This window comes from Mustela putorius, unplaced genomic scaffold (genome assembly GCF_011764305.1).
Source record: "Mustela putorius furo isolate JIRA1106 unplaced genomic scaffold, ASM1176430v1.1 tig00003836_pilon_pilon_pilon, whole genome shotgun sequence".
Classification (NCBI taxonomy): domain Eukaryota; kingdom Metazoa; phylum Chordata; class Mammalia; order Carnivora; family Mustelidae; genus Mustela; species Mustela putorius.
The window spans coordinates 11,790,828-11,810,886 of NW_025421989.1; the positions used below are offsets into that span (position 1 = coordinate 11,790,828).

At 46.2% G+C, this 20,059-nt stretch overlaps 1 protein-coding gene across 2 annotated transcripts in view; it reads left to right on the forward strand.

The window, feature by feature from the left end:
- Positions 1 to 20,059, forward strand: part of CA5B (carbonic anhydrase 5B) — a 103,073-nt gene that overhangs the window by 42,881 nt on the left and 40,133 nt on the right. The window contains exons 1-2 of one of the 2 annotated variants that reach the window (XM_045089318.1): positions 5,691 to 5,801; positions 16,897 to 17,091. In XM_045089318.1, the coding sequence (XP_044945253.1) occupies positions 16,950 to 17,091 (142 nt within the window). In that variant the 5' untranslated portion in view covers positions 5,691 to 5,801; positions 16,897 to 16,949. Of the gene's footprint in view, positions 1 to 5,690; positions 5,802 to 16,896; positions 17,092 to 20,059 lie in introns of those variants that run through there. The other variant, XM_045089319.1, reaches the window with a different exon arrangement.

The following is a 20,059-nucleotide window of genomic DNA, read 5'->3' on the forward strand; positions in this document are numbered from 1 at the left end:
GGGTCTTGGCTATGACTAGTATCCTGGTGTGGCCATGAATAACTGATATGTGGCCCGTACAGAAGAGGCATGCCCAATAGAGGTGTGTGCTCATGAAGAAGTAAACTTGGCATAACCTAGGAAAGAGGGCATGACTCATAGTGTGAGGGCATGGCCAGAAAGGTAAGGAGTGGTCTTGCAGGAGGGGCATGGGTAGGAGGATGGGCACTTTAGGAGCAGGTGAATTCTCTGTCTCTCCCACAAAATACCTTGTTTTCCCCACAGTTCCTGTCTCTCCCACAATTCTTGTTTTCTCCCTCACGTTGTGGTCGCCCACAACCATTCTCCATGCTCTCCTGGTCCTTCATTTCTCTCATGACTCTGTTTTCTCCTAGTCTTCCATGTTCTCCCACAATCATTCCATCTAGAGTTCTCCCCCATGATTCTGTTTTCTCCTAGAATTCTCTGTTCTCTCCCAAAATGCTTCATTCTCTCCTACAACTGCCTGTCTCTCCCAAAATTCTCTCCCATAATTTTATGTTCCCTATAATTTTCTGTGGGTCCTAGGTAGGGGGCATGGCTATGACACAGCAAAGAGTGGCTGTGAATGGATAGCACGGTGCCACGGAACCACCTGTGGGAGTGGCCATAGTGGGGCAGGTGGGTTCGCAGCTGGGTGGCAGGTATGGTGGTCATGAAGAAACAAAGATGGCAAAGCAGAAGAGGCAGGGCAAGCACAAAGGGTGAATTTTCAGTCTCTCCCACAGTACATTGTTTTTCCCACAATTCTCTCCCCCCAAATTTCTCGTCTCTCACATATTTCTGTTCTCACTGACAATTCTCTGTTATATGTATTTTCTGTTTTAATTGTATGGTTTCCAGGTTCTTTGTGGTACCTTGGTGGTACCACATGTTGGTATATGGGCATGTTGTTTAGATGTGCAGGGGGGCATGGCTCTGGCAGTAGTCGTGTGGCCACCACATTCATCAGAGGGCTTAGTTTGTGGCAATAAGAAGGAAAATGACATGGCTTAGATGGAATGTTAGCCACTTCCCAGACTGTGGTGGCCAAGGGGGAGCACAAGTGTTGACCAGGAAGAATGTAGCAGAGGCAAGGGTTGGGTAGTGGCTCAGATAAGAAAAGTTGGATCATCCAGAGGAGAGGGTATGACTCAAGAGGGATGGGAATGGCCATGAAGGAGCAAAGGAGTAGCTGAAGGAATATCCCAAGGACTAAGACTGAGCTTGGGTGCCAAGGCCGGGGTAAAGGGGCCCGTTCTCAGTCTTTTCTGTAATACCTTGTTGTATTCCTGAGGGTTCTGTAGAGAAACTGAATAAACACACACACACACACGCACACACAGAAAGAGAGAGGGAGATTGATTTTAAGAAATTGGCTCAAATGATTATGGAGTTAAGTCCAAAATCCGCAGTAAGCTTGCAGGCAGGGACTCAGGGTAGAGTTGAGTCCAAACATTTGGCTGGCAGAATTTCTCCAGACGAGGTCAGTCTTTGTTCTATTAAGGCTTTCAATTGATTGAATGGGGCTCCCCCACAATATGGAGAGTAATCTGCTTTACTCAAAGTCCACCAATTCAAATGTTAATCTCATCCAAAACCAAAACAAAACAAAACAAAATATCTTAATAGTAACATCTAGAACAATGTTGACAGAATATCTAAACATTATGGCCCAGCCAAGTTGACACATAAAATTAACCATCACATCTTGTCTCTCCAAATTCTTTGCCTTTCCCACAATTCTCGGTTATTTCTCAAAATCTTCGTTCTCCCCAGAATTTCTTTCCCTGTAAGGAAAAAACAACTCATTGCTGCTGTCATCAAGAAGCCTTGCTAGGGGGAAAAAAAATCATCTAACAACACTGTGTTTAATGACATATCAGATTTACATTCTGGCTCAAGTATCTTATCTCAGCCTGGACCAGTTCCTGGCTCCAGTTCCAGCAATTCCTGGACTGGTACTTCAGGAGCACTGCCATTTTCCATTTCTTGTCTACTTCCTGGTATATAAATGAGCAGTGACTGAAGTAGTCAATAAGCAGGAGCTGAAGAGATGAAGGCATCAGTGAACCTCGAATATCACTTATTCACCAGTATTTACAGAGCCCCTACCAGGGTGCCAGTACTGGGTTAAGTGCTGGGCATACAACATTGAACAAACTGGTCAAAGTCCCTGTCTTGGGGAATTTACATTATAGCAAACAGCCGACCAACAGACAATCCAATATACAAACCAGAAAATACATAATTATGAGTGGTGAGACACCATAAGGAAAATGAAACAGACAATGTAACAGAGATAGAGGGGCGGGGCTGCTACTTAAAGTGTGTGTGTGTTTTTAAAGATTTTATTTATTTATGACAGCAATCACAAGTAGGCAAGAAGCAGGCAGAGAGGCAGGCAGAGAGAGAGGGACCCAGGACCTTGAGATCATGACCCTCATGACCCGAGCCAAAGGCAGAGGCTTTAACCCACTGAGCCACCCAGGCGCCCCTTAAAGTGTGTTTTGTGGAACGCCAGCTTTGCATCTCTTGAGAGATTGCTTGAAATGCAGACTCTCAGGTCACACTCCAGAATCCCTGAGGCAGAGTATGACCTGTACCATGATACCCAGGTGATCCCTATGTTCAGTGGAGAGGCTCTGGGTACAACTTGACCTATGGTTATCAGGAAAGACAGCTCTAAAGACACAACATTTTTTTTTTTTTAAGAATTTATTTATTGGGACGCCTGGGTGGCTCAGTTGGTTAAGCAGCTGCCTTCGGCTCAGGTCATGATCCCAGGGTCCTGGGATCGAGTCCCACATCGGGCTCCTTGCTTGGCAGGAGCCTGCTTCTCCCTCTGCCTCTGTCTGCCTCTCTGTCTGCCTGTCCTCGCTCACTCTCTCTCCATCTCTGACAAATAAATAAAAATCTTTAAATAAAAAAAAAAAAAAAGAATTTATTTATTTATTTGGCAGACAGATCACAAGTAGGCAGAGAGGCAGGCAGAGAGAGAGGAAGGGAAGCAGGCTCCCTGATGAGCAGAGAGCCCGATGCGGGGCTCGATCCCAGGACCCCAAGATCATGCATGACCTGAGCCGAAGGCAGAGGCTTTAACCCACTGAGCCACCCAGGCGCCCTAAAGACCCAACATTTTAGCTGAGAACTTAATGATGAGCAACACCCAGTCATGTAAATGTAGGCAACAAGTGAGTGGTCCAAACAATGGGAACAGCGAAGGCAATGTCCTGAGGTAGGAATGAACAGGGGACTCGTGTGAGTGGGACAGGTTGAGAGAAGATGACTTGAACTTTACTGTTGGATATTTATCAAAAGCCCTACAACGAGGATTGTCCATTTGCAGTGACTAGACAAAAGTTCTACGTGCACAGACCCCTCTATTTCTGCAAATTGGAGCTATCGGATCGGTTTTGCATGCAGCCACTCATCCATCTTGCACCCATGATGGACATTGTTAATCAGTCACAGAACGTTTTCCTTCTGCGCCCAGACAAAGGTACGGAGTTCAGCATAGTTATTCATGCGGGGACCACAAATGGTTCAAAGCCGACATGTGAGCTGACACCCATTTCCCATCCTAGGGAAAGATTATGAAAATGCTAACCCTGGAGGGCCCGTGTACTTGGATGAACAGAAAAGTTTCGATGGTTCACAGAATTGATTTAACACACTGTGCTTTGTGATTGTGCCAACAGCTTACAGTGAGAGGACCTGTGCTTAACTCCTCACGATGCTTACTTCCCACTTAGTTACCACATCAGCTATATGAGGGAACAGGATTTTTCTCAAGAATGAAATTCAAGAAAAACTGTGTTTCTAAAAAAAACAAAACTAAGGTTGATTTTCATCTTAAGAATACCAGAAAACCTTAAAACAGTTGCTATTTCCTCTTTTCTAATGCTGTTGGAAAGCTTGGAGGCAAGTCTTTGTCCCAATTTAACTCTCCTAGAGCTGGTGGCCTAGGTACTTAAATGCTAATCTTATCATTGGCTGCTTTAATCTCCTTACATTAAGCGGAGAAGTGGAAGGAAGTGAGGTAGAACTCACTGTAAAAATCAGCTCAGTAATTTATAGAGGCTGTATTTGGACCAATTTCTGTGTGTCCATGATAGGGCAAAAATGACTGACAGTTGAAACATTTTATAAATGAAGCAGGGTTCTCAGGGTCAGGATAAGCTTAATACAACTGTTCTGTTGAACTTGTTCTTTTCTCTGTGTTCTTTGTAGCACAGCATTTTGAATATTCCCACTATCTTCCAGCCAGAAATGGAATGGAGGGTAGGAAGAAATGAAAAAGTAGCTAAATATGCTATCACAAAGTGTGTGTTGATGTCATATGAAGAAATCAATGTAGGGGCGCCTGGGTGGCTCAGTGGGTTAAAGAAGTCAATGTAGCAAGCCTAATTGCTGGGAACAAAGAAATGTTATCTTTCTGCACATGTGAAAAGGCCAAGTATTCAGTGAAGATTTATTGAGAATTTATAGTGTAAAGAAGTACAGTAAGTCCTATAAAAGTGACTTCCTGTGTTTGCTACCCCAAAATATTCCCACTAATCAAATCAAGAAGACCTGTGCTTAGCAAATCCTTTTCCACCTATCAGCCCCTTGCCACACCTTCCCTAACCTTCTCATCATTTCTTGTCACATCCAAGCCCAAGTTTGGACAAGACACCTTCAGACTGAAAGCTCCTTGAGGCTTATCTACTTTTTGGGTGGAGTGGGTGCTAAAAAAAATTGGATTGAATGAATGAATCAGAGATTTCTGCACAGGGGTAGCAAAGCTGGTTGTAACCTTCACATTTCTCTTGTGGATCCAGAGTTTTAAGTGGAAAGAGGAAAGCTAGCAGAATGATCAGGGCACATACAGGGCTTGCAACCAGAGTTTCCGTCTTGGTGTGGTCGTGTCTCCACAGGCCCTAGACTGCCAGAGCTCACTGGGTGCCTAAGCAACGTCCTCTGTAGGAGATACCAGGAAATACGGGAATTCTGTTTACTCCGCTCATCTGTCTAGCACTTAAGGTTGGCTGAAGGACTAGAAGGAACATCGGTCCATAATTCTGGTTTAGAGGATGTGAAAACTGGCTGGAAGCAGTTTCAAATTCGAGTTCAGCTGTGAAAACTGGCTCCAAGAAACTCGGGTAAAGTGGACATGAAAATAACAGGAAGGAACACGGTTGTGTGACTCGTCCAATATTTGCATTTCCCTACTGAGTGACCGGTTCTCAGTCCATTCAATCTTGATGTCTGGTAATGGGAATACCTGAGGAAAGTCATTCTCTAGACCAGGCTCTTAAGCCTGCAGTCTGATTTCACCCGACAAAATGTCGCCAGTGCCCAGTTCCCAGACCCGGGAGTGTTTCTCTAGAGACAAGAGGGGCCGCCCACGCGGCCTCGAAACCCAGCGGCCAAGTCCCGCCTGGTGGGAGGGCGCACTAGGGACTTGACCCTGCTGGAGGAGCCGGACCTTAGCGGAGCGCTCGGGCAGAACCAAGGTGGAAGGCGGGGCCAAGGCGGAGCTCCGAGGCGAGGCCCGGGGGGAGGGGGCGTGGCTGTGACGGGGCGGGGGGCGAGGTCTGGACACCGGCCACAGACAGCTTGGCCTGGAGGGGCGTAAGCCGGGGCGGTCCGCAAGGACGTGAGGGGGCGTGGTCCCGGCCTTGTGGGGCGAGGCTTGGAGGGGGTGTGGCCTGGGCTGTGGGGCGCGAAGACGGGGCGTGGCCACGATGGCCAGGCACACTCGCGGCGGGTCCCCCGGCTAAAGCTAAACGCTGAACTTCGTGCTTTGGAGAAACTTTAAGGTAAGGGCGGGTGGCGGAGTGGAGTGAGGGCCACAGCGGGGGCAGGCCGACTCAGGGAGGACCGGGACCGTCCTCACACAGCCCTGTCACGCCAGGTCTCAGAGCCCGGACAGCTGTTGGTCCTGCGAGTATTACAGGGGTCCCGGCGCGGCATATTGCCCTTTCCCCCCGCCCCCGCAGCCCTCTTCTACTTTGGGAGTCACCAACCAGATGGCAGCACCTTCTTGCACTTGCCGGGAAACAGTTGTCTGAGGGAATTTGGGGGTGGGGCGTGAGGGCAGTTCCCTAGGAAGGAGTGTTGCCAGGGGTGGTTGGATGTGAATTAACTCAGGAAACTCCGGTTTGCTGTAGACAGGGGTAGGGACTACAAAATCTGAAATTGCAGTTCCGGAAACCGAGGCGCAGCAAACTGGAACTAACTGGGGTCTGGATTTTATTCCCCCCGTCCCCCACGCCGACTATACCAGGGTCTGTGGACGGAGTCACAACCACCTCCAAGGCAGGGGATCAGCATCGCAGCTGTGTCACGTGGACAAATCTGAGCTTTCTCCATTCTGCAATTACTTCTGGTCTTTTTGTTTTGTGCCCCGCCCCAGAACTGGAGAACAGCTGAAGTACAAATAGTGTCGAGTCTTTGCGGCATTCAGTATTAAATGCTACTACCTTAAGGCTGGTGGCAACTCCTTAATATTAATGTAAGTGCCTTCTCCTCCCCTGTATTGTCCCTGGGAAAGTTTGAGAAATACAAGTAAATGTGTACATCTTAATTCGGTTAGAACTTGTTCTCTCCCAGCCTCTGAAAATTAGGTTGCTTTCTGCTTCTCCTTCTTCTTCCTTTACTGCTAATCTGGCCATCTCCTTTTTGTTATTAAAAACCTTGCTGGAGGGTCACCTGGGTGGCTCAGTGGGTTAAAGCCACTGCCTTTGGCTCAGGTCATGATCTCGGGATCCTGGGATGGAGCCCCGCAGTCGGGCTCTCTGCTCCTCGGGGAGCCTGCTTAACAGCTCCCGCCCCCACCGCACAGGGCCACCTGCCTCTCTGCCTACTTGTGATCTCTGTCAAATAATAAATAAAAATTAAAAAAAAAAAACCAACCTTGCTGGAATAAGGAGAGGAATACGCAGATTTCTCATGAGGGAAGCTGCTCCAGACCCTACCCCTTATCTGCCCCTGCACATCCCTCAAAATGGTCACTGTTCACAGATACGTTGGACATGGAAAACCTCTCACTCTCTGGGGCCTTTCTCAGGTAATTTTTATGTCAGAACCAGGGCTGAAATTCGTGGAAAGGCCAAGATCAGCAAGGGCCTGTACACACGTTTCCTGTTCTCCCTGGAGCCAATTAAAAGGTTGTGAGCACTCACAGTTGGGACTCAATAAAGACTGAGTGAATTGTGAGTGAATGAGTGAGCTTGAATATTTTGGAAATCTGATGGGAAGAGGACATTAATTTCATCTCATTGGCAGCACTGGGGCACTTAATTGCAGCATACAAAACAGCTACCAGAAATACATTTTGAAATCTCTGGGAACCCGGGATTGGGATCATGATCTTGGGGAAGAAGTAGGTGAGAGGAAGCAGCTCAGTTTTCCAGTTGGGACAAGACAGCATAACCTCTGATTTACATTTCAGGGGTTTGCAAAAGACTGGCTTCCTTTGAACTCAGGAGGGGGCGGAAAACAAAAGATCAGTCTGATGAGAATCAAGGAATTTTTTTCAGTGTAACTGTAACCTTTAGTTGGAGTACTTTTTTTTTTTTTCTGTCTGTTTTGCATATGTATAAATGGCTTAATCAGGCAGAGTTCAAACTACTTTTGAGCCCTGAACAGCACAGGGATTAGGGGCACTAACATCCTGCCCAGTTGAAATTCCACCTGTAACTTGATTCCCCGAAGACATAACTTCTTCTTTTTTTTTTTTTTTAAGATTTTATTCATTTATTTGACAGACAGAGATCACAAGTGGGCAGAGAAGCAGGCAGAGAGAGAGGAGGAAGCAGGGATCATGACCTGAGCCGAAGGCAGAGACTTTAACCCACTGAGCCACCCAGGCGCCCCCCAAAGACATAACTTCTAATAGCCTACCGTTGATCAAAGCCTTACCAATAACATAGTCAATTAACACCTATTTTATATGCTATATGTATCACATACTGTATCCTTACAATAAAGTAAGCGAGAGAAAAGAAAATACGATTAGGAAAATCATATGGAAGAGAAAATACATTTATAATACTGTACTGTACCAATTGGGGAAAAAACCCACCTATAAATGGAGCTGTATTGTTCAAGTTTTAGCTCTACCTGTCATGCAATGAATACATAATTTATGAATGATTCTTTAAAGGCGTTTAGAATTTGTTTCTTTTTTTCACATGTTTCTTGATCTGCAAAACAATGGATAAAGAATATTAGTAAAAGCCAAGGACATACATAAATAAGTAGTGATACATAAATACATAAAAGGCATAGAGTACAAAAAAACTTAGCACTCCTGGGCCCATCCAGGCTATGGTCCCATCTTCAAGACAAAAGTAAGAAAGAACAGATTTTCTGTGAAATCTGGTAATGTATGCTAGCAGTTATTTGTTATGTATGATGTTTGATAAACATTATTTATGGTTTTACAAGCTTAGATGTTATGAGATCTATAGGTAGATTTAAATAACCACCTATCAATAAATTATAATTTTAATGTAACAGTGGTTTGGCTTTAGGCTTTAGCATAGATAACCTCATGTATTGCTACAGGTATTATAGCCTAGCATTAGCTAATTTGAGTTTTTGTTTATTTGGATTTTCCTGGAACCTTCCTCACTGCTGATCTTCCATGTTCTGTTCCTTCCTTGATTGTCTTTGATGGCTCCTTCTGTCTCTTGGCCTCCTTGTTCCATTTTGTCAGGCTCCCTCTATACACCTGTTACTCCTGGGTGTGTGTGGGGGGAAGGGTGGGGCTTTTCCTTCTCTCTCTAGCCTCATGACCTCTCCTGATCACCAGATCAGAACTCTCTTCTTCTGCAGGTGCCTGGGTGACTCAGTCATTAGGTGTCTGCCTTCGGCTTGGGTTATGATCCTGCAATCCAGGATCAGGCTCCCTGCTTCTCCCTCTCCCACTCCTCCTGCTTGTCTTTTCTTTCTCGCTGTGTCTCTGTCAAATGAATAAATAAAATCTTAAAAAAAAAAAAAACTATTTTCAAGACTTTTCCTCTCACTGTCCACTCGGACCTCAATCCGTAGGATTGGCAGGAAGACTCTGTCCTCTTTCCCTTCCCACCTGCTCCTTTTGCCAGCTTGTTTCTCTCTTCAGGCATTCATCCTCATTCTATCACCAGCATCATCCAGCCGTAAAATTACGGGGTCTTCTTAACAACTACTTCCCTTCTCCCTCCTCCAGCTGAGAGCCAAATCCCATGTTTTTTTTACCAAAATGACAATCTCTTGAATACGAAGAACATTGATGCATCACTGCTCTCACCCTTTGGTTCAGAGCTTCCTATCGTCTCACTTGGGTTACTGGAATTTCATTTCAGACTCTCGTGCCCAAATCTGACCTGTGGATGTCCCACCCAGAACCTGGCTGCCCAGTGCGGTCCTCATCTCAGTTCACGGCAGCTCCATCCTTCAGTTGACGAGGCCAAGAATCTTCTAGCCATCCTTTACTGCTTTCTTTCACGTCCTACAGGCATTCTCCAAGATAGAGCCAATGCCAAACTTCTCACCACTTCTGCCATGGCATGTTTTGTTCCAAGCCCCTGGATTATCCTGAGGGAGCTCCCTGCTGCTTTCTTGCTTCCTATCCCAGTTGGTTTCCAGTAGGGCAGCCTGAGGGATCTTTCAAAAATATAAATCAGATGGTGTCCCTCCTGTGCTGCCAAAACTCCGTTGTGTCCCGATTTCGCTTAGAGCAGTGGTTTCCAGTCAGAGGCGATTCCCCTTTCCCGGGGACATCTGTGGCATCTGGAGACATTTTTGGTTGTCCCAGTTGGAGGGAGGGTGCCATTGGCATCTAATGGGTAGAGGCCAGGGATGCTGCTAAACATCCTACAACGTATAGACAGCCCCCAAACAGTTACCTGGTCGAATGGTGGTATGTCATGGTTGAGAAACCCTGAGTTGGAGGATAAAACCTTTACAATGGCCTAGAAATCTACATGATCTGGCATCCATGACCTCTCCACCTTCTCTCCTACTGCCCTCCTCCTAGTGCACTCTATTCCTACCATCCTGCCTCCTTACTTTCCCCTTGTGTGTGCCAGACACGCTCCCACCTCAGGGTCTTTGCACAGGCAATTCCCTCTTCCTAGAGTACCCTTCCTCCTGACAGCCCTATTACTAATTCGTTCATTTCCTTCAGTCTGTTGCTCAAATCTCACCTTCTCCGTAAGGCCTTCTTTGAGCAGCTTATTTTAAATGCAACGCCTCTTTCCTGGTGGCACTCCAAATTTACCTTATTCTGCTCTATTTTTCACTGAGTATATTATAATGTGATTGTCAGTACAAGTGATTTACATATTACACTGCTGTTAATTGTCTGTCTTCCCCAGTAGAATGTAAGTTCCACGAGGGTAGGGACTTGGTTTTATCCCCCCTAATGATCCTAGAACAATGCCTGGCATTTAATAGATGTTTGATTGCTGTCCTGATGAATGAAAGGATAAAAGAATGATGGACTGAATGAAGGATGGTTGAAGGAACGTCCTTGTCACTGACCTTCCCAGCTCCACTCTGCACACTCTGTTCCCTCCTGTGCTGTGCACATGGGGTCATCAGAAACCTTCCTGTGTTTATGGAATAATACCTGAGGGTCTTCCGGTCCCTTGGAAATCGGTATTCAAGTTAATCTCAAATCCCCATCCGGTCCAACCTTCCATTGCAGCCCCCGGGCATCTGGCGGCTGGTGCCTTGACAAATATTCATAACAGACTTGGGATGATAAGAAGCTCAGATACACTTGGCATTGTTATAAAGCAGGATTTTTTTTGTCTCAACACACAAGACGTTATCTTCAGAGTCTTTGTCCACTGCAGTAAGGTCAGCAGCATTCTTAGGGGACAGACAGAGGTCCAGATCTCCACACCATGACATGTAGTCCCACTATTGGGTGAGTTTTGTGAAGGAGGAGGAAGGAGAGGGGGAGGTGATGTCAGGCCACCTGGCCCTAGAGAGTCACTCTGGCAGTGGGCAGGAAACATTTTCTCTGGGCCAGGTGTCATCAGCCACTGACCTCAGCATTGTGCACAGCCAGAGTGACTGGAGTGCCCCACAGTCCCCCAAGGCATGACCATAGCCCTGGCTCTCCATGGAGCTTGGCCAAGGATCAGTCCCCCAGACTTCTCTGGCAGCATGCTAATGCGCCTCAAATCCCCGCAGAGCCCTTTATGCAGGGCCAAGTGCATGCCCACTCGACTGTACAACTCCTTTGGCAATTAGGCATGCCTTCGGCTGTGTCTTACTACAGCTTTCCCTTTGAAGGACAAACCAGCATGTCCCATCTTTTGAGTGTATGTTGTACTTGTCATTGTCCTACTGGGAATTACTAAGTCTCTTTTTCCATCTAGATTGTAAGCAAGAAAGAAGTCCTTTCCCACATCTCTGTCAACCTCCCTCTCACACTGGGATTATTGAATAAACCCAAAGTTCTGCCTTTCAACCCTAATTGTCCTCTCTAGCCTTGACTCCTACTAAACACCCCCACCTCCCCAAATGTCCTCATAATCCCTGACATTACCCCCCCTCTGTCTTTCTTTCTTTCTTTCTTAAGATTTTATTTATTTGGCAGACAGAGATCACAAGTAGGCAGAGAGGCAGGCAGAGAGAGAGCGAGGGAGAAGCAGGCTCCCCATAGAGCAGAGAACTGTATTCGGGGCTTGATCCCAAGACCCTGGGATCATGACCTGAGCAGAAAGCAGAGGCTTTAACCCACTGAGCCACCCAGGTGCCCCATGTCTCTCTACTTTTCTTCCTCCTATTAAAATTGTCTCTCTCTTAATGACACATGGTTCAGATGCTGCCATCCCTCCCGAAACTTAGAGCCTCAGCCCTCTGTGTTCTCATTGAATTAAGTCAGAGCTGTCATCATATCTGGCTTTGATTAAGAAGTATTTGTTTAATTATGCTACGTGCAATAAGCCAGACTCAGAGGGAAAATATTGTATGAGTCCACTTACATGAAGTATCCAGAATAGGCAAATACATAGGCAGAAATTAGAACCGTGGTTGCTGGGGGCTGGTGGGAGGGGGAATGGGAAGGTTTTCGTTGAATGTGTATAGAGTTTATGTTGGGGATGATGAAAAAGTTTGGGGTATAGATACTGGTGATGGTTACACAATATCGTGAATGTATTTCATGCCAACAAATTGTACGTTTGAAAAGGTTACAATGATAAATATTATGTGCATTTTGCCATATTAGAAAGAGGTAACTAAAAACACCAGAAAGGTTACTGGTTTCATAGTTTTTTAATAGATTGCAAGCTTGTGAGGATAGGGAGAAAACGTGATTTTTTCATCTTCCTCCAGCCCAGTGCTTTGCATGAGATAATCATTCATTATTGCTTCAATTCAGGGATGGAAGTCAGTGGAAAGAAGCACAGAATTGAAGCAAGGTTTCCCCATACCTCTTAGCAGATTTTTAAAATTTCATTTTATTATCAAATTGATTTTATCAAAAAGGACCCTCTGCCGTTGAAATTGTTTGATTGTATTATCTCAGAAAGAAAACGAAAAACATGAAATTAAAAATTGTCCCAAACAGCTTTCTGTTTTCTCAGTGTTTGCATTTCAAGCATGGGAAGTTTTAGCAAACTCAATTTGAATAATAATAACTTTCGTTGATACAACACTTACCGGCTCTTTCTGGGAGCTTTCTCAGCCCTTAGACCATCTGAAGTCACAGAAAGTGTTCAAGGTCTTGTACAGTGTTACTGCACAGGTGTTTCTTATGCTCCTCTGCTTCTGGATTCTTTCTTGTGTAAGATGAAGGGTGCACATTAAGCTTCACTCTTAAATATTTCAGTTCGTATAATCCTTTAACTCTGCTGATCTGCAATTATAATTATACAGTTTCATGCTGCACATAGTCGTACAAGTTAGAAAGAAGCATAAAGTTCTTGCTGTGAGCTCTCATCCAGGATTAGGGTGGAGAGATCAAGAGAGAAGTGAAATGTTTACATGAAGGAGTAGGTGGGCTCTGAGAATGTATCAGGTTACTGAGCCTTTTGCTGTGTTTTTAATTTTGGAAAATTAATAGTTTTCATATTCTGTTCATAAACTATCACCAGAGGCTGTTTCCTACAGATAATTTTTATGGAGAAGAAACTCTAAGTTAATTTGGAGATATATTCTTCTGGGAAATAATCATGGATAAGTTTCGTTCTTTCTTTTTTTTTTTTTTTCCTATTTATTTGACAGAGAGAGATCACAAGCAGGCAGAGAGGCAGGTGGAAGCAGGCTCCCTGCTGAGCAGAGAGCCAGGATGCGGATGCGGGGCTCCATCCCAGGACTCTGAGACCATGACCTGAGCCACAGGCAGAGGCTTAACCCACTGAGCCACTCAGGTGCCCCCATGGATAAGTTTCTTAGATGTCTGTCCTTTCCTTCAAAGTCTCACAGAGAGGGGAAGTAGGAGGGAGGGTATAAATCAAACATGCTTGGCCACCAAAAAGTAATTATTGAAATAAAGTGTAGGGTACATAAGTGGTTTTATTATATTTATTTCCACTGTTTGTTCAAATTTGAAGTTTGCCAAAATAAAAAAATTAAGGGAAGAAAGGAAATAGATTCTGAAATGAGGTAGCCAATGGTCTATTATTCCTTAAGCCTGCTCAGTTATTTCAGTTAATGAAAGTATTTGAAAATGAGGGACTTTTATTTGGCTCAAGGTCTGTCAGGATAATATCTTCAGGGACACCTGCGTGGCTCAGATGGTTGGGCGTCTGCCTTCAGCTTGGGTGGTGATCTCCAGGTCCTGGGATCGAGCTCCATGTCAGGCTCCCAACTCAGCCAGGAGTCTGCTTCTCCCTCTCCAACGTTTTTGTGCTCTCTCTCTCTCTCAAGTGAATAAATAAAATCTTAAAAAAAAAAAAAAGATAATATCTTGAAAGTTTATTAGCAATCTATATTTGAAATCCTGAGTCAGACTTTTGGATATCTTAAGTAAGGTCCATATTGACATGTGCCCCAAATTGTATATATACATAGGGACACCTGGGTGACTCAGTTGGTTAAGGGTCTACCTTCCACTCAGGTCATGATCTTGAGGTCCTGGGATTGAGTCCCGCATCTGGCTCCTTGCTCAGTGGGGAGCCTGCTTCTCCCTCTGGCTACCGCTCCCCCTGCTTGTGCTCTCGCTCTCTCTCTCTCTCTGACAAATAAGTAAAATCTTCAAAACGAAACAAAATGTATATACATAAGAACACATATAAAACTAAAGTGATTTTTAACTTGGTTCGAGAATTTGTGGTGTCTCTTGGCAATGCAGGCATAATTTAGGCGCCCTTGGTCTAGGGACCACAGGTTGGGAGCTAGGCCGGACGGTCTGGAGCCTCCGTGGGATCTGGAACTTTCGACAGTCCCTTTAATGTGGTGACTGTGCATTTTTGCTCCCTGGGTTGTGTGTTCACTGGCAAAGTGATGCATACAACAGAGTGCGTGGCACCAGGCCTCAAGGCTGGCTTCTTGCCACAGTTCTCTTGGCAGTCCTTTTCCCGTGTTGCTGGTTATAAAGGGTTCTGCCTGGAGCCCTCATTTGTTCCTTCCAGGGCAGTAGTAGGAAGAAGCTGCTTCCTGCTTTCAGTGGACACAGCCCAGGTGTGATTTTTTGTTCTCTCCTTTCCCTTAGATGTAGCCTTCTCATCCGTAGCTCAGATCTAGCAGGGTCAAGGGCACCAATACAGAGAAGAAGAGCTCGTTCACAGCCAATGACAAGCAGTGAAGTACATGGAGAGAGGGAAGGGTGACCTGAGAACATTTGCTTCTGCTTAGCATTGCTAAGGATCATAATTTCTCTTTTTGTGACTTTGGGCCCCTCTCCTCCCCCGGCCACCACTGTCAGACAGTTGAGTGGCCTCTGATAGGCCGAAGGCAGACTCTGAGGAGTCCTGGATGGTTTCCTTTGCCATATGATGTGCATTTCCAGAGGCTTCAAAGGGGAGAAACTAATGGCCTACCTGCAAGGTAGAGTTCATGCCTTGTTCCGTTTTGCATGGCAGCACCCAACATGGTTCCCAGAACAAAGGAAATGACAATGAGCATTGAAATGCAAACATTTGGGGCGCCTGGGTGGCTCAGTGGGTTAAAGCCTCTGCCTTGGTCGTGGTCTTGATCCCAGGGTCCCTGCAGGGAGCCTGCTTCCTCCTCTCTGTCTGCCTCTCTGTTTACTTGTGATCTCTCTCTGTCAAATAAATAAAGAAAATCTTAGAAAAAAAAAGGAAATACAAACGTTTACTGGCAGAATTCCCATCCCTGTGATGCTAGCTTAGTCTTTGGGTCTGGTCCTCCTTCAGATCGGGTGGAGGTTTAGGGGCCTCCAGATCTTACAGGGAGGGGTATGAGGCCCTCGTCTGCAATGGCAAGCGCTGAAAAGTGTTTCGGAAGTGTGAAGGACCCCACAACTGGGTGGGGGAGGCATCTAGGAAGAGCCTTTCATATGGAGCAGGAACGGGCTGGCAATCACTTCCCAGTCTGGAGTTCTGGAAATCGGGATCCTCATCTCCGTCACCAGGGAAATGAGCCTAGGTCACCGAGCCAGGCAGCATGTCCCTGAGAGATGCAGCTGTGACCGAGACAGACCGGGTCCAAGCGCCACGGGGCTGGGTGGCTGGGGAGGGGGCGTCATCAAGTACCTTCTGGATCAGGTGTGGGGCTGCAGGAGGCGCCCTGAGCGGGGTGAAGAGGGCGCTGGGCTCTCCCAGTTAGTGGTGAGCCCAGGGGCAGGGGAGGCTTCTAGGAAGGGATGCTGGAGAGGAAGACCCAAGGGGGGGGAGGCATTCCCCAGGCACAGGGGGAGGAGGAGGAGGGGTCCAGGGAAGGAGGAGCATCTGCACAAGCCCTGAGACCAGGGGGCGCTTGGGGAGTGGGAAGAACCAAAGGCCGTGGGGCTGGTGTGCAGGCAGGAGCAAGGGGTGGACTGAGGCCGCGAGGTCAGCGCCATGGTACTCGGCCAGGCGGCCCGACCTCCCTCAGGGGTGCCCAGATGGTGTCCCTATTGGCTGCCAGGAGGCATCTCAAGTGATGACTCCAAACACTTTGAAATCGACACTGGAGTGAAGGTATAGTCAGGAAAAGAAAGTTGTTTTGTTTCTGACCTTGTTCGCTCACTTGGTACCGGGATAGGAATTTTCAGGAAAAGTGGATGTAGCATTACTGGGCAGGGGTGGCAGGAAAGAGTCAGTGAAAGTTAATATTGCAATTTCTGAACACTCTGGAAAGCATTGTTTCCTGAGACCTTCACTTGGAACACGAGAGGGGTAGAGAGGTCATCAGGGCAGTCATAAATGAATATTCATGTTGGACCTACTTGCAGATTAGTTCAGGATTAACCTCCATTTCCCCATGACCAAGGGATACAGTGTTATACCTGAAACTGCAGAGAGTCACAGAGCATTTAAGCTTAGATTTCAAAACCACTCAGGAGTATTTTGACAGGATGGATCCTTGTGTTTTTTTTAAAACCATCCAGATACAGATTGATTTTTTTTTTTTTTTTAAACCCAGAAGCGTTAATCTTCAGTTTCTTCTTACGTGTAAATAACCTGCTGGATATCGAATTTGGATTTCAGGAAGTACATGTTCTTTTAATTTTAAGAAACTACTATAAACAGTCTTCTCATTCTGGGCCTCTAATATTTGCCAGCCTTAAAGAAAGGCAGGGCTCCTGAGTCAGTCTTCCAAATCCTGCCAATGAGGTGACGAATGAATTTGAGGAAGAGGAGTGGATAAAATATTGAGTCATTCCCCCTCCGCCCCCCCCAGCCCTAGCCCCAGCCCTGCCGTGTGGACGGATCATCTGCGTGCGGTTGTCCCGCTTGGAGCTTTCCACCCGACGGTCGGTCTCCGTTGCTCACAGCTTTGCCTCCTCTGTCCTCCTGCTTCTAGGTTACCAGGTTCTTGCAAGTCATCCGGGGCCTGGTCCAGATTCCAGGCTAAACATGGTGGTGATGAGTAGCCTTAGGGTCATTCTTCAAGCCTCTCCATGCAAGTCACTGTGGAGAAGATTCCAGACCCCCAGGTTCGTGCCAGCAAGGCCCTGCAGCCTCTACACCTGCACATACAAAAGCCGGAACCGAGCCCGTGAGTACACTGCCGCCTTATGGAGAGCAAGAGGTGGGGGCGTCTGGGGGGGGCGTAGTCGCTGAAGTGGCCGACTCTTGGTGTCGGCTCAGGTCATGGTCTCGGGGTCGTGAGATGGAGCCCCGCGTCAGCTCCACACTCAGCTTGGAGTCTGCTTGAGAGTCTCTCTCCCTCTGCCCTTCCTCCCTCCCCGCCTCTGCCAGCCCTGCTGGCCCGTGGTCTCTCAAATAAATACATGTTTAAAAATAGTGTGAGCGAGAGACTTGGTGCGATATGACAGTCACATGTGTCCTGTGTTTACCTATATGGTGCCAGTGGCATTCCAGAGTGGGACTGTGTGCCTTCAGAACTGTGAGAATAACTACTGGTTTCTGTTTCTCTTCTAAAATAAACGTGGAAAATTCTTTTTCCCCGGGTTTGTTGACATAGACTTGCCACCTGACATCATGTAGGTCGAAGGTGTACAATGTGCTGATTTGATATGCATATATGTTGCGAAATGATTTCCATAATAAGGTTTGGAAAAACCTTTTCTTGACTAATTTTAACATGTTAAAATGATGTCATGCAGGGCCACCTAGGTCTCTCTGTCAGTTAAGTGTCTGCCTTCTGCTCAGGTCATGATCCCAGGGTCCTGGGTTTGAACCCCGTATTGGGCTTCTTTTTTTTTTTTTTTTTTTTTTTTTTTTAAGATTTTATTTATCCATTTTGAGAGAGAGTGCATTAGAGGGGAGAAGGTCAGAGGGAGAAGCAGACTCCCCATGGAGCTGGGAGCCTGATGGGGGACTCGATCCCACGACTCCAGGATCATGACCTGAGCCAAAGGCAGTCACTTAACCAACTGAGCCACCCAGGTGCCCCTGTATTGGGCTTCTTGCTCAGCAGGGAGCCTGGTTCTACCTCTCCCTCTGCCTGCCACTCTGCCTACTTGTGCTCTCTCTATCTCTCTGTCAAGTGAAAACAAAAACAAAAACAAACCAAACTTCACAAAAGTAAAAATGATGCCATGCAGAAATAGGGCAAGAGAGGTGTCTCAGTTTCAAATACTATGAAACCCCTTCTGTACTATTCTTGTTGACGTTGATCCACAGACGGCCAGTTATTTCTGCGAGTCTTAACGTTCTGGAAGTTGCATGTTAATGTTTGTAAGCAGGTCAGTAACTTCACACTCTGGAGTGTTCTTTCTCAAGTCACAAATTGTAGGGTTCATTCTCTTCGACCAGCTTAGCAGTGTGAGCACTGCTGTAGACGCAGCATATGGAGCGAGGCAGCCGATGGCCTTTCCTGAACGCTTCTGCATCTCGTTCCCCTCCTGAGGTACCAGTTCCCTGCCCCGTCCCTACAGTGCAGCAGTTGTCCAGCGAGGCACTGCTGACATGGGGGGGAGGGTGGGGGTGTCATTCTGTGTTGTTGCTGGTGTAGTGCACACTGTAGGGTGATTAACAGCATCCCTGCCAAGTACCCACTAGATGACCATTGTATCCCCACCCAGTTGTAACAACCACAAATCTCAGTAGACATTACCAAATGGGCTCTGGGGGCACAAAACTGCCCCTGCTTAAGAATCAGTGGGAAGAGGATGGTTAAGTGTCTGCCTTTGGCTCAGGTCATGATCCCAGGGTGCTGAGATCGAATCCTACATGGGGTTCCTTGCTCAGCAGGGAGCCTACTTCTCCCCCTGCTTGTGCTCTCTCTTTCTGACAAATAAATAAATAAATAAATATCTTTTTAAAAAAAGAAATCAGTGAGATGATAGAAGAGAATAATGTTTTGTTTTGTTTTGTTTTGTGGAGAGATGAATTTGAATTTGTGTGGAGAGATAAAAATGGCTGAGTACATTGTTAAAGAGGAATTTTTCATATTTTCCATTATTGTAAAGAATTGACAAGAGTTTTCATGTTGCCTTCCTTCCGGGTCTAAGTTTCTCCACTTTTTCTCTTTGGATTTGCTCTCTTCTGATTTTATATACACATAAAAAAGGAAGAAGGTAAGAAAGGAATGCTTTCACTTAGTAGTGCTAATTGAGCTAAATCCAAGGAGTTGAAACTGCTCCACAAATACATTTTTATTATACATTTACTTTGTTTCCTCCAACAATGACAATGTTCTCATTCAAATGAACTTGTCGGAGCATAGTAAATTTCTGGTTGCTGGGTGTGGCTTCCTACCGACAGACCCACATCCTACCAGGACTGGCTTGTTTTCAACACTGGCATTTTGTGGTCTGAGGCTTAAAATGGAAAAAATTAGTCATGTTCGTGTAGTTACTGAAGTTTTACTTTTTTTTTCTTTAACAGAGAGTTGAAAGTTAAAGGGCTAAAATCCAACATAACGAATGTCTTTAGGGTAGTTTGCTTGTTCTAGTGCTGACTGAAACAAAAAATGGTGGCTCGGGGAGATGTGCTCTTTTTGTGATTAATTTTTCACATCAGATGTTCTTGTTTTTAAGTTACTAAGGATAACAGGTGACAGTCGTGATTTGATTTCGCTTTTGGCATGTCGCACCACCCTCCTGCTTTTCGCTGGGGAGAATTTATGGTCTCTGCTGTCCTGAGCTACTGAGCATTTCCTGTTGCTAAATCCCAGACCTCCTGCTGATCGGTTGTAAAGACAGTAGCAGTAAAGACAGTACACATCTCATCGCATCTGGCAACTTACTACCCCAGCAGAAGGCCCATTGTGTAGTTGTGATCCAGAACAACCCAAGACCTTTGAGGGTTAGCCTAGAAAGTCCTTCGCTTGTGCCTGCCACTCGGTGAGGACGGTGCTGGCAGGTCCTTCTAGCGCTAGGCTTATCACCGTCACGGTCTTTATCGTCGTCACAGGCTCAGTGCCTCCCTCAGATGCTTGGACATTGTTCAGATGGGGTTAAGGAGGATGAGGAGTAGAGGAAGTGGGAAGATATGGCCGATTCCGAAAGCGGCATTTCCCTAGAGCCTGTCTGTGCTCTGTGCCTCACCTCAGTCTC